This window comes from Aedes aegypti, chromosome 3 (genome assembly GCF_002204515.2).
Source record: "Aedes aegypti strain LVP_AGWG chromosome 3, AaegL5.0 Primary Assembly, whole genome shotgun sequence".
Classification (NCBI taxonomy): Eukaryota; Metazoa; Arthropoda; class Insecta; order Diptera; family Culicidae; genus Aedes; species Aedes aegypti.
In genome coordinates, this window is record NC_035109.1 from 182,384,849 (window position 1) to 182,398,448 (window position 13,600).

The following is a 13,600-nucleotide window of genomic DNA, read 5'->3' on the forward strand; positions in this document are numbered from 1 at the left end:
ATAACAGTGGAATACTAAAGATTTTGGGAAGTTTTTCACTATAGATCGAAAGTCAATTTCCTTGACTAGCGTTTCACACAAAAAAAGCAACAGAAGAGATTAATGTGACTGAGTTATTAATGAAAGAGAAAGTAAACAAAGAGAGCCTCTCAATGTTAGATAGGTCCTTTAGTAATGTTACGCGAGAAATATTCACTTCGATCATCTTCATGCGGGCTCGCAACAATCACGCTAAACTTGCTCCGCTAAAAAATGAGAGCCAAGCGCACAAAATTGGCCTCTTTTCGTGCAGCACAGATTCTGCGCAAAAAGGCTGTACACAGTTTTGTGCAAACGGTAGTAAACAAAACTGAATGAACTGAGGAGAAACGCTTCAAATGCGGAATTCGCTTCTATTTTTGTATTGCTTCTGAAAACATAAGAAAAACATTCAAATTTTAAAGTTTTTCAGAGATTTTTTTCATTTGAATAGCCGAAACGGAAGCAAATGGGAAAAAAACTTTCGCATTTGCGACCATCTTACGGCTTTTCGCTGGAAAAAATCCCAGAAAACGCCCCATCTTACCAACGGCCAACTGTTTGCTGCCGCGCGGGAGATCATTGACAGTTCCGTTTCCATCGATCCCCGCACATCCGAAGGCCACAACACGTCGGCAACTGACAGAATGAGTGCGATCTACACAGAATTTTCACTCAGTCAGCCAGTTCTGCATTAGTTACCTCATTCTGTGTAGTTGTAACACATGCGCTGCGTGGAGCTGGCTTAGCGTGTTTGCTTGACTTAACGAGAAGAAGCAACTTTGAAATGAATCACGAGAATGAACAGCGCGTGGATAAATGAATCCTACGAGTGGAATGGCTTCGCGAACCACTTATCGGTGTGTTCATTTTGCTTCTCCGGCGTTGCATCCGTTCGCATTTTGCGATGCTCTTCGTGACGCAAAAATGAAAAATGAATTTTGGCGAATGGTGGATCGCGAAGATGCGTCGTTCATTGTTCACGAAGAAGATCCATCGCAACACTGCTTCTAGCATACCATTTTTGATCCTAAAGTCAATCGTGCATGGAATGTGAGAAAGTTTATACGTGAATTTTAAATTGATTCGCATTAATCGCAACTTGTTACAATATCCGACAAACCCTTTGTCCTACGACAAACAGTTTATCGGATGCTCGATATATCTATGACTAGCGCGCGTGGTGAGGTGTTGAAATCATGTTGCTGCAAGAGCGATGGCCCTCTTGGACCGTTCAAATACCGTGTTGTTTGTCGTTAGAGCTGATTTTTTTCCATCCTTGGTTAGGAACGATACTTGCATTTATCCGAACAAGCAGATTATAAAAATGTTTTTTTTTTTCTCGCTTCGGTTTAGTATATGGGGTATATTTTCATAATCGGAAGGATTTAAAATATTCCATAGGCTTTAGGAGGGACGGACCTGGTGTAGGGGTTTTTTTTTTATTTTTTTCTGTTCGGAACATAAACCACTGCGACCAAGATTTGATCTATTGTAGTATATCCCGCGTCCTTTGTTTAGTGCATGTCGTGTTACCTTATTACTATTGAGAAGTGATAAAGTATTCGGTTTTCTTACAGTTGTAATTCCTAACTTGATCGCAGGAAAGCATTCTAATTGAAAGGTTCCGCTATTTATATCCTTTGAAGAATGTGGTGGGTACACTCTCCACAGGTGCGCCCCTTTATCAGTCAAAATCGGATCCCTTGATAAAGCCAAGAAATTACACCGATATTGTCCATGCATCAGAATCCTAGTCCTTACTTCTTCAAACTAGAGAACTAAAGAAATAAAAGATTAGAAAACAAATTGTTGTATTCGACTCATTTTTTTCCTTGTAACAAGATCATTCTCGGCAACCGGGAAACCCGAGACTTGTCACTTTCAACAAGGTTTACAATTGTAATAAGGACTAAAAAATGTTCCTTTGATTACTATAATATCATGTTCTCTTCGTTTGAAGCAGTCAGGACTAGGGTTCACTGGTAGATCTTTACCCCATAACGCACCACAAAAAGGTGATCTACCAGCGTTATGGGTGTAGGGGTTAGAACACACGCCTCTCACGCCGAGGACCTGGGATCGAATCCCATCCTAAAAATCTCGTTAATAAAGATAGAAAAAAAATATTCCATAGGCGAAATTTTAACTTTTTCCACTTTTTAGCTAGTTTTCATACTATATCCCATGAAAATCACATTTTCGACGCATTTTGGTTCATGAAAAAATTATTTTAAATCCTTTCGATTATAAATGTTTAGACCAATCAGTATCACTTACGAGAAAAAATCCAATGTGCATTCGATTTTTATAATAGTTTGGTTCAGGCATAGCGTGCGACAGCAACCATCAAGCAAGAAAAGGTTCAAACCAAACTTGTTATGAACTTTCTAGTTATTGACAGGTTACTCTTTCGAGAATCAAGTTTCGATAATGTTTGTACTGTTCTCCTAATCAGCGAAAAAGTTTCACTTTAACTAAATTAATTCCAAAAATGATATTTGGATTTCACTGCTTAAGTACAATCCGAACTATTGGTTGCTTGGGAAGTTCACTTTTTCCATTGTGAATAGAGCTATTTTTTATCAAGTACACAATGAATTAGCTTCATAATATATCGATAACGCTCTGAAATCCATTGGTAATACCAAATAAAGTTTTGTTCGGAATAAAAGTAGTCAAAGTCTATTTTTATAAAAAATGCTCATCTTTTACGTGTTGTAAGTTTGTTATCATGTGAGTGATTGAGATGGAATTTTTACTGTTAACTACAAATTCTATCATCACAGAATTTACAAATTTAACAAAAAATTCAAGCACCAGTTGAAATTTCTCAAAATAATATAAGATTAAATACTACTGTATTTGAGGGTGCAAAAATGTTATTTGCTCATTGTTTGACCAACTTTTACTATGGATACAAATGTATAAACAAGCATTTGTTTTATAGAATTGTTAATGAACATTTTTTCTTATTCCCAGAACATTAAAATATTGAGTGATTTCACATCCACAGGCTTAACTTTTTATGGGGTATTAGAAAAAAAAAATAAAATTTTGTTAATTGTACAAAAAATTAACAAAAATCGTAAACATTTGTCTCAATAATTCGTACGAGCACATGCCTACAGTATTATTATTCTTAACTCAACTGCATGTAGCTCGTTGTTTTTTAGCTTATCAAAAGTTATAAAACAATGCTATGGAGAAGAGAAGATTGATTTGGATAGCCTTTTGCTCAAAAAAATTACATATAAAATATACATGTCACTCGATTCCAAACAACTGCCAAAACCAATCAACTTCACTCCATTTCACGGTATTATAAGACTATATAAAAACTTTTTCAAACAATATTGGTTTAATAACGTAATTCCAAAATAAAAGTGCATCTACTATTACTGTATTGTAAAATTTCTGTTCTATATAAAACTACCTTCCAATTGTATGCCTCACCAAAAACATGGAATGACCCTTTTGATTGTGCCCTGATTGAATGCTTGCACTCAAAGCTGCGGATGAATTCATGACCTTTTATTATTATTTATCGTTTAGATACCAAACCGAAGCTGAAAAACCACTACCGGGCACATCGGTTGTCGTTCTGGCTAAATCTGGTGCCGGATTTGCATAAACCCGGTGGTGACGATGTCCCCAGTTCACACCATGAGCTCGAAGATGATGAAGAGGAGTCCGTTCCGGTGCCGACAGTAAAACCGCTAAATCCTCCCCTGCGGGATCCCTCGAATGCCAATTCGAATTATTCCTTTTTTACCACACAAGTGTTTTCGCTGTTGAATTTATCCACTTACGGGAATAACAATAGCAGCAACCGCCAGAACGCTCATAAGCCGATTCCGGTGACGGCAGAATCCTCCGAAGGGACAGAAGACGATGGTAGTGGTTCATCCCAGGAGGACGGTTTCGCTGCCTACAGCACTGCCCTGAGCGTGACGATAGCAATCGGATGTAGTTTGCTAATACTGAACGTGCTGATTTTTGCTGGCGTTTACTACCAGCGTGACAAAACGAGGTTAAACGAACCGAGAAACAACAGTAAGAAGCGTAACGAAAACGGCCAGATGCCGAACAATATCTGTGGGGAGCTGGAAAGCCTCACAATTCATACAAAGAGCGATCCGTCAACAATACTAGGTCATCACCATGCCTTACAGCATCACCAGATGCCACCTCCGGAGTTTGCAGATCTACCACAGAGGGCGCCTCCACCTCCCAAGCACATCAAATCAGTTCCAGACGGGACTATTCTATCGCAACATGCGCTTCAGCTAATTGGTAGCAATTGTGGTACACTGACGAAGAAGAGTTGCGTCAAGTCTAACCTTGCTACCTCTAATCAAGCCCAGAGTGCGATGGACGAATTGCGGGTGTGACGTTAAGTATCCTTTGCCATCGAGGAGCAATCTCGATGTGAGCATCAGCACCTGCACCACCATCATCACCATCATCATCATCACCAACAGCACCAAAAGCAACAACCACAGGAGTCACCGGGGCACACTTCCGAACGGCACGAACAACAGCTTTAGGAGCGACCCGCAACGAGATGCACGACAATGGCGCCAAGTGAGTATCTCCATCGCTCAGACGGTGCTCCCTGAACCGTTACCAATTAATTGATAACAGATGCGGGGCGTATTTGGGTACACATCCATAATTCACCGACAAATTAATGAGTAAATAATACATAGACTAAGAAATATTGCGCGCAAGACCAGAGTTTTCTCAACTCTATTCGCCGGAAATCGATCTTCCCATTTGTTCTGATTTTATGAAAGCGCGTGACGCGAGAAGAGGTCTGTAAATTAATAATGTGTTTTTGCGGATGAGTTCATTTATCTTATCGTCGCAGCGATATTGCTGTAATTTTTCAAGTTTCTATATTGAATTCGAACTTGATAAATTGAATATTTACTTTGAAACTTCTACGTTTTCGATACGCATCACTCGGTGCAACCGTTAATTGAGAATTAGACAAAAAATCTTAAATCCGCTTGCTCTTTTAAATTAATGTGTTCGAAACTATTATAATATATAGACGTAGAGAAAAGTAACCATCAACATTTTTGAAGGCAATGTAGAAAAAATCCCCACAGTGCTGCCCACAACGATATAATCAGAAAAAAATCTTCATCAAATCTGTGCTCACCAGTCGATTTATGCTTGTTACCTCTGGGCGGAAATTTGAATCGAAACATTGACAAAATTGAGAGTAACGCAGGGAGCTATCCGAACTAACAATTCAGAGCCACAAACAAGCATGCATGTTTAATTATTGCTCAATAATGGTAATGACATCTGAATTAAAATTTTGCTCTATAAAGAGCTGAGAAAGGTGCTTTTTTAACACAAACTTAGGTCAATGTTCAACGTTATACATTAGGATGACCAAAAGTTGAATCGCCACTTATTAAACGTTTCCAAAGATTCACATTCGACTAGTCAAGATTGTTTTACTTATTAGCTGAACATATGTATAAAAGGATATTCAGAAGACGAACTAACGTTTTACTTGCGTCGCACTTTAGCTATTTCCACATGTTTAACATAAGCATGAATAAGAGCTGAATAAGTATCTTATAAAATCCTAGTTCATCTTCAGTATACTATCATAACAATTGATCCAATAGAGGCCAAAATGACGATTAACAAACACATTCTTCAGCAACAAATAAGCCTTGTTAAAGCGATCACACAATAGCTAAATTTCATAAAATGGTCAAAATATCCGAAATTCGAGTTGTGTTCCAAATGCATTTCAAAGCTAATAACTTATACTCTCTCAAAACTTTTTAAATAGCTGTTCAGAAAATAAGCATGGTCAGCATCCAGAAATATAGGATTAGTGTAGGTGTACCAGTTATGGACATAATGGTTCCCTATATCGCCATACGATAATATGATACCGTAATTTCGGGTGAAATTGATCACTTTTCAAGGTTTTTCTTGTCTGATTTCTATAATGTTGACAATGCCAAACAACTGAATGCAGGAAAACAAATATGAAGGTGAGCCTCATTGACTCAAGTACCGAAATTTTCTAACAAATGTAATTTTAGTGCTAGAAAATATGTCTAAAATAAAAAAATCGGGAGATCTCATTTCGGGGTGAAATTGATCACTTATCAATGCCATTATTGTTAGTTTTCAAAACAACTTTACATAATAAATTTGAGCTCCCTGAATCCGAATATGCTTGCCAAATTCTTAACAATACAATATTTATAGAAATAATGAATGTTTAAATTTCAAGAATAACTCAGAAAACGCCTAAATGTATGCAATTTCCTAAGGAATTTCTAGACATATTACAGAAATTCAATTATTTCAACCAAATCAACGAATTGGTATGAGTTTTGATTATGAAATCTAGTTTGGGGATATATCTTTAGTATCCTCACAAACTTTCAGGATTATACCATGTCCAAACCCTTGTCTAGAACTAGAAGTTTATTGATGTTTGTCAACACAGCACCGTACAAGATTTTGAAATTTTACATTATTTTCATATAAATAAACATTTTTGAACGCAAAAAACTTCACAACACACAATTTGGACATACTTACGACAAACAACGTTCATTCACTGCAGGTTACATTGATATTTGTGCTCCATTAGGAAGAAATAAAATCAAGTGACACAGTGATCAATTCCACCCTACTGATCAATTTCACCCGAATTTACGGTAATTTGATTATTTTCAAAATTTTATTTATTCTGTGTGTTTAAGTGGAATGTGGATGTTACAACATTCAAAAATATTCAAAATGTGAAAGTTTTCGAGAAAACCAAATAGGGAATCACTATAGCCATAACTGATACACTTTCCCTATTTTAAAAACAAACATTTGACTAAGTAATTCCTAGTAGGAGCGAAGTACTGACAAACAAAGTGTGATATTGACTTAATTAACATAAAAGATCTGAAGACAACATCAACATTTTGTTTGTTTTTTGCATGTAGTTAATTTTCGATATCATTTCCAGATCTTTTATATATTATATCTATCAAGTTAATATCACTTTCATGCTATTGCTAAGCTTTTTACGTCTGCTCGAGATGTTGTTCCGCACAAGAAAAGAGGAAATTTCTTTGACAGAATTGATTAAATAAATTTCTATAGTGAGCTACATTTGAAATGACATTTCTTCACAACTGAATAGTGCGATCTTAGAAAAATGATTTACTTGGCCATTTCTGAAAAAAAAATCCCACGCGTCAAGATATTCGAACATTTTTCTATTCAGGCGCATAGTCCTCAGAACACTTCAAATGATTTCAATACATTCATACAGAAGACTGTTTCTTTAAGGGGGCAGGATCCGTCATTGATTTCGGAATTTTCAAAAGCAGTTTTTTCGTTCAAAATCAAGGATGTTTTCAGGAAAATGTGTTCACTGTATTGAATTCTCCAACCGAAACACAGTGAACACATTTTCATCGAACAATTTTTAGTTTTGAACAGAAAAACTGCTTTTGAAGTTTCGATGATGACGATGATTACGATGACGGAGCGTTGATCGTTAATGCATAATAGTTTTATGAAAAATACAAATCAATAATATAATCAATAAATACAAAAATAATTTTTAAAATAAATGAATTTCAATTTATGTTAATAAATCGTTCAAATTGAAGTCTTGAACAAACTAAAACTTATAATGAAATTAGATTAAGGTGAAGATGCATCGAAGCCAAACCTCAAATTTTCAAGAACAAAATTCAAGAGAACTAAACATCCGTTCAAGCTGAAAACTTAATCGATTGGTCACCACCAGCGTGTGACCAATCGATTAGGTTTTCAGCTCGTACCGCTGCGTTGTCTGGTTCTCTAGATTTGTGCTCTTGAAAATTTGAGGTTTGGCTTCGATTCATCTCCACCTTAAACTAGAAATTCAATAAAAACATTGTTGAAATACAGTGATGATGCTGGTAGTTACGTCAGCACTGGAACAATAAAATAGCGATTTCTGACCATCCCTTTTCGCCCTCCCATGCATATTGAATTGTTGCAATAATTTATGATCGAGACCAGCAAGAGAAAATGAATTCGTTAATAATTAATCTATTTACCGACTGGCTACTAGAACAAATAACTTACGTTGGTATCGAACCTCGCGGAATCCTAACGTTCCCGTCGCTTTACGTATAGTTGGAAATGAAACTTCAGTCGTAAACTATTTACAAAGGTAAATAGAAGTCACACTACAAATGTAAATAGGCGTTAGACGTTCACATAACTTCGTTTTTTTGCAAGTTGATCTAATTCATCGGCTTGTTTGCGGTCTTTCAATGGTTTCAAATCAATAATGCATTGCGATGGTCTATTTGTACCATGAAGCCACAAACAAACAACAAGCAATTATCGAGATTTACCACAGATTGTGTAGCGATAATTAAAATGGATTGATCGTAAAAAAATCAGACTCACTCTCGTATAGTAGTCCAGTTCCCCGTCTACGGCACTGCTGGTTACGATGAATTTATTTATGTTGATGTACTTTGAGCGTATGGAAAAGCATAAATCCATTTACATTCCGCGTGAATTAAGCATCGCACGGCACTTTTTACCGTAAATGGGGTTTATCAGATGATTATACGAATTAACGCAGTCCGTCTTAAAGTCGTTTTCCAGAAAAAAAGAAAAATGTTGTGACGGTTATACATGTATTAAAAACCTCGTCAACAATTTCACGCCATACGACTCGGTTCGCAAATGCCTCCTTCCACCTTTAACGTTTTTCCGTCTCAAACGTATCCAACAGGCACGAAAGTCTATCACCTTGTCGTAGTCCCCGGCGGGATCTAAACGAACTGGAGTGTTCGCCTTCACACAATTCTGCGTATTTGCTATCATCGCTTTTATCAGTCTCGTGAACTTCCCTCATGTTCTCGTCCATGAATTTCCATAGCTCTACGCGGTCGGTACTATCGTATGCCGCCTTGACATCGATGAATAGATTCACGACGTTTTTGGAGGATTTGCCGTACAGCAAAGACCTGGTCCGTTGTCGATCCGCCGTGAACGAAGCCGGCTTGATAACTTCCTACGAACTCGTTTACTACACGTGACAGACGAGGGAAGATGATCTGGGATAATACTTTGTAGACCGCATTTGGAATAGTGATTGCACGAATGTTTTCACAATATAACTTGTCGTCTTTCTTGTAGATGAGGCATATTACCCCTTCTTTCCACTCCTCAGGTAGCTGTTCTGTTTCCAAGATTGTGGCTATCAGCTGGTGCAGACAAAATGCCAGCCTCTTTGGGCCTTTCTTTATGACTTCAGCTCCGAAACCATCCTTACCAGTAGCTTTATTGTTGTTGAGCTGCTGAATGGTAACCTTAACCTCCCTCAAGATGGGGGCTGATTGGTTTCTATCGCCCGCACGAAGGCATTTCCTCCGTTGCCCCGTCCTTCATTGTCTGTGCACTCAGCGACATTCAGGTGTTCGTCGAAATGTAGCTTCCACCTTTCGATCACCTCACGTTCGTCCGTCAAAATACTCCTATCCTTATCCCTGCACATCTCGCAGCACGAAGCCATTGCGGGATTCATTAAGTTTCTGATAGAACTTACGTGTTTCTTGAGACCAGCACAGCTGTTCCATCTCCTAGCACTCCGTCTCCTCCAGGCAGCGTTTACTGTTGCCGTTTCCGTCTATAACGCTCCTGTTCTGTCGGGTCCCTTGCTGCAGCATGATCACCCGCGCTGCACTCTTCTCCTCCAGAATCTGCCTACATTTCTCGTCCAACCAATCGTCCCACGTACCGACGTTGCTCTCAGCTGCATTGTTGATGGCTGCTTTAACTGTTCTCCAGTAGTCCTCAAGGGGCCTTCATCCAGCTCACCCTCTTCCAGTAATGCAGTCTCGTGGTGCGGCGCTTACGCAGTTTCGACATCCGGTTGCTTAAGCTGCTCTAGATCATACCGGAGCGACCGTCGGTACCGTACGTTATTAACGACGGACAGTTTTGGGCGCAGTTTAACTATCACCATACAGTGGTCAGAGTCGATGTTAGCGTCACAATAGGTTCTGACTTCGAAAATATCGGAGAAGTGCCGTCCATCAATCAGTCGATTTGTGATTCTGTCTGCTGTGTAGTCTCCAGGTGTATTGGTATGGAAGGCTATGCTGGAAGTAGATGCTATGAATGGCTTTATTATTGGAGGCGGCGAAATCAATTAGTCATAAGCATTTTTAGTTCGTCAGTCGGTGGGCGCTGAACTTTCCAACAGTCGGTCTAAATTCTTCCTCCTGGCCAATCTGAGCGTTTAGATCTTCTATGATGATTTTGATGTCGTGGCTTAAGCAGCTCCCGTACTTGTGTTTGAGCTGCGCGTTAAAAGAGTCATTAACATCATCAGTGCTTCCGGAGTGAGGGCTGTGCACGTTCATTACGGTGAAGTTGCCGCAGCTCCGGTTACCTCTAAACGTTCGCACCATTGATCCCTTCCAATACACTTCCCGCAATGCTACGATGCCAAATCCACGGTCCTTCAGCACATCGGCGAGCATGCGTGTGCATAAATAAAGTTGAGAGATTCACAGTTCCACGTCCCGACCTTCCTATCGTTAGTCCCTTAACGTCGCTGTAGTCTTCGCTGATTTTCCCGGTTCGTATTTTATTATTATTATTTATTTAGTTAACATATAAACAGATAACACTGAATCAACAACTTCACGCCAAAATACTCGGTTCGTGGCTGCATCTCTCCATCCTCGGTTCTGATCCACGCTCGCCAAATCCATACGCACTTGATCCGCCCACCTAGCTCGCTGCGCTCCACGCCTTCTTGTACCAACCGGATCCGAAGCCAAACACCATCTTTGCAGGTTGCTGGTCGGCATTATTGCAGCATGCTCTGCCCAGTATATCCATCAAGCCGTAGAGTTGGGCGAGCTCGTGGTTCATCCTTCGCCGCCACACACCGTTTTCCTGCACACCGCCAAAGATCGTCCTAAGCACCCGACTCCAAATGCTTGCAGTCCTCCTCGAGCATCGTCCACGTTTCATGCCCGTTGAGGACTACCCAGTAAACACAAGCTCGTATACGATAGCGCATAAAAGTACAAATGTGGAGGCGATATACGTACATGCGCCATAAGGCTGCTTGCAAGATGTACGTATATCGCCTCCACATTTGCACTCTTATATCGCATCAAATACGATGGTGTGTTAACTGGGTACCGGCTTTATGACCGTTTTGTACATGATACATTTGCTGCGGGTGTGATTTTTTTTTGACCGCAGCTTCTTCTGGAGGCCATAGTAGGCCCGACTTCCACTGATAATGCGCCTCCGTATTTTATGGCTAACGTTATTGTCAGCCGTCAGCAAGGATCCAAGGTAGACGAACTCGTCGATCACCTCGAACGTATCCCCGTCTATCGTAACACTGCTACCTGAGCGAGTCCTGTCGCGCTCGGCCCCACCAGCTAACATGTATTTTGTCTTGGCCGCATTCACCACCAGTCCAACCTTTGCTGCCTCGCGTTTCAGGCGGGTGTACAGGTCTGTCACTGTCCATGTTTTTCCATAGTTCTATGCGGTCGATACTATCGTATGATTTCAATCAAAAGGTGAAGCGTTGGGACTTGGTTTTACGACATTTTTGGAGGATTTGCCGTACAGTAAAGATCTGGTCCGTTGTCGATCGGCCGTGAACGAAGCCGGCTTGATATCTTCCCATGAACTCGTTTACTATAGGTGACATACGACGGAAGATGATCTGGGATAATACTTTGTAGGCCGCATTTAGAATGGTGATCGCTCGAAAGTTGAGCTGGTGATTGGTATCCTTAACCTCCCTCAAAGGTAGGGCTGGTTGGTTTACATCATCCGCAGTGTTCACAAAGGCATTTCCTCCGTTGTCCCGACCTTCATTGCCTGTAATCTCAGCGCTATTCAGATGTTCGTCAAAGTGCTGCTTCCACCTTTCGATCACCTCACGCTCATCCGTCAAAATGCTCCCATCCTTATCCCTGCACATCTTGGCTCACGGCACGAAGCCTTTGCGGGATTCGTTGAGCTACTGATAGAACTTGCGTGTTTCTTGAGACCAGCACAGCTGTTCCATCTCCTCCTTGTCGTTTCCGTCTATAACGCTTCACGTTCTGCCGGGTCCCTTGCTGCAACATGACCGCCCGCGCTGCGTTCTTCTCCTCCAGAATCTGCCTATATTCCTCGTCAAACCAATCATCCCACGTACCCGACGTTGCTCTCAGCTGCGTTGCTGACGGCTGCTTTTACTGTTCTCCACCAGTCCTCAAGGTGGACTTTATCCAGATCACCCCCTTCTGGTAATGCAGCCTCGAGGTGCTGCGCGTATGTCGCTGCGACATCCAGTTGCTTGAGCCGCTCTAGGTCGTACCGGGGCGGCCGTCGGTGCCGTACGTTGTTGATGACGGAGAGTTTTGATCGCAGTTTAACCATCTCCAGACAGTGGTCAGAGTCGATGTTAGCGCCACGATAGGTCCTTACGTCGATAATGTCGGAGAAGTGCCGTCCATCAATCAGAACGTGGTCGATTTGTGATTCTGTCTGCTGTGGTGATCTTCAGGTGTATCGGTATGGAAGGCTGTGCTGGAATAAGGTGCTTCGAATGGCCATATTCTTGGAGGCGGCGAAATCAATTAGTCGTAAGTCGTTTTCGTTCGTCAGCCGGTGGGCGCTGAACTTTTCAATCGTCGGTTTGAACTCCTCCTCCTAGCCAACCTGAGCGTTTAGATCTCCTATGGTCAGTTTGACGTCATGGTTTGGACAGCTGTCGTACTCACGTTCGAGCTGCGCATAAAAAGCGTATTTATCATCATCAATGCTTCCGGAGTGAGGGATGTGCACGTTTATTATGCTGAGGTTGAAGAACCCGCCTTTGAGCCTCAACTTGCACATTCTCTCATTGATCGGCCACCCGATCACGCGCCTCTGCATATCACCCATCACTATGGAAGCTGTTCCTAGCTCGTGTGTGTTGCCGTAGCTCTAGCTACCTCTAAACGTTCGCACCATTGATCCCTTCCAACACACGTCCTCTCAACGCTACGATGCCAAATCCACTGTCCTTCAGCACATCGGCGAGTATGCGTGTGCTCCCGATGAAGTTGAGAGATTTACTGTTTCACGTACCGAGCTTCCAATCGCTTGTCCCTTTATGTCGCTATGGTCTTCGCCGATTGTCCCGGTTCGTATTCTCTCGTTGATTATTCGTTGCATGATTTTTTCTCGGCTGGCTTGCAGGGCCTGACGTCAACCTACTAAATGTTCGGAGGACCACAGTGCGCAGTTTAGCTTAGAGTCCTTCTCTGGCACTCGCACGATGATCAGCCACCTCTGACATGCACAATTAAATTATTTTATGGATTCCTGAGAAAACTCAGCTGCTGAACGGTTCGATAAAATAAATTAACGAAGTACGGTATTTTTTTACATTATTCGGCACCGTAAAACGGGGTAACTTTGATAATGCGGGTAACTTTGATAGTGCGTAATCCACCGCATACTAAATGAAATATCATAATTTCTGTTAATCAGTTAAGCAAAACGAATGCAAAAC

General features: G+C 40.9%; 1 protein-coding gene across 1 annotated transcript in view; it reads left to right on the plus strand.

Annotated features, from left to right (window-relative positions):
• LOC5577226 (neuroligin-4, Y-linked) overlaps positions 1-13,600 on the plus strand; it is a 214,513-nt gene that overhangs the window by 185,414 nt on the left and 15,499 nt on the right. The window contains exon 11 of the mRNA XM_021850222.1: positions 3,574-4,605. Within this exon, the coding sequence (XP_021705914.1) occupies positions 3,574-4,412 (839 nt within the window). The 3' untranslated portion in view covers positions 4,413-4,605. The remainder of the gene's footprint in view (positions 1-3,573; positions 4,606-13,600) is intronic.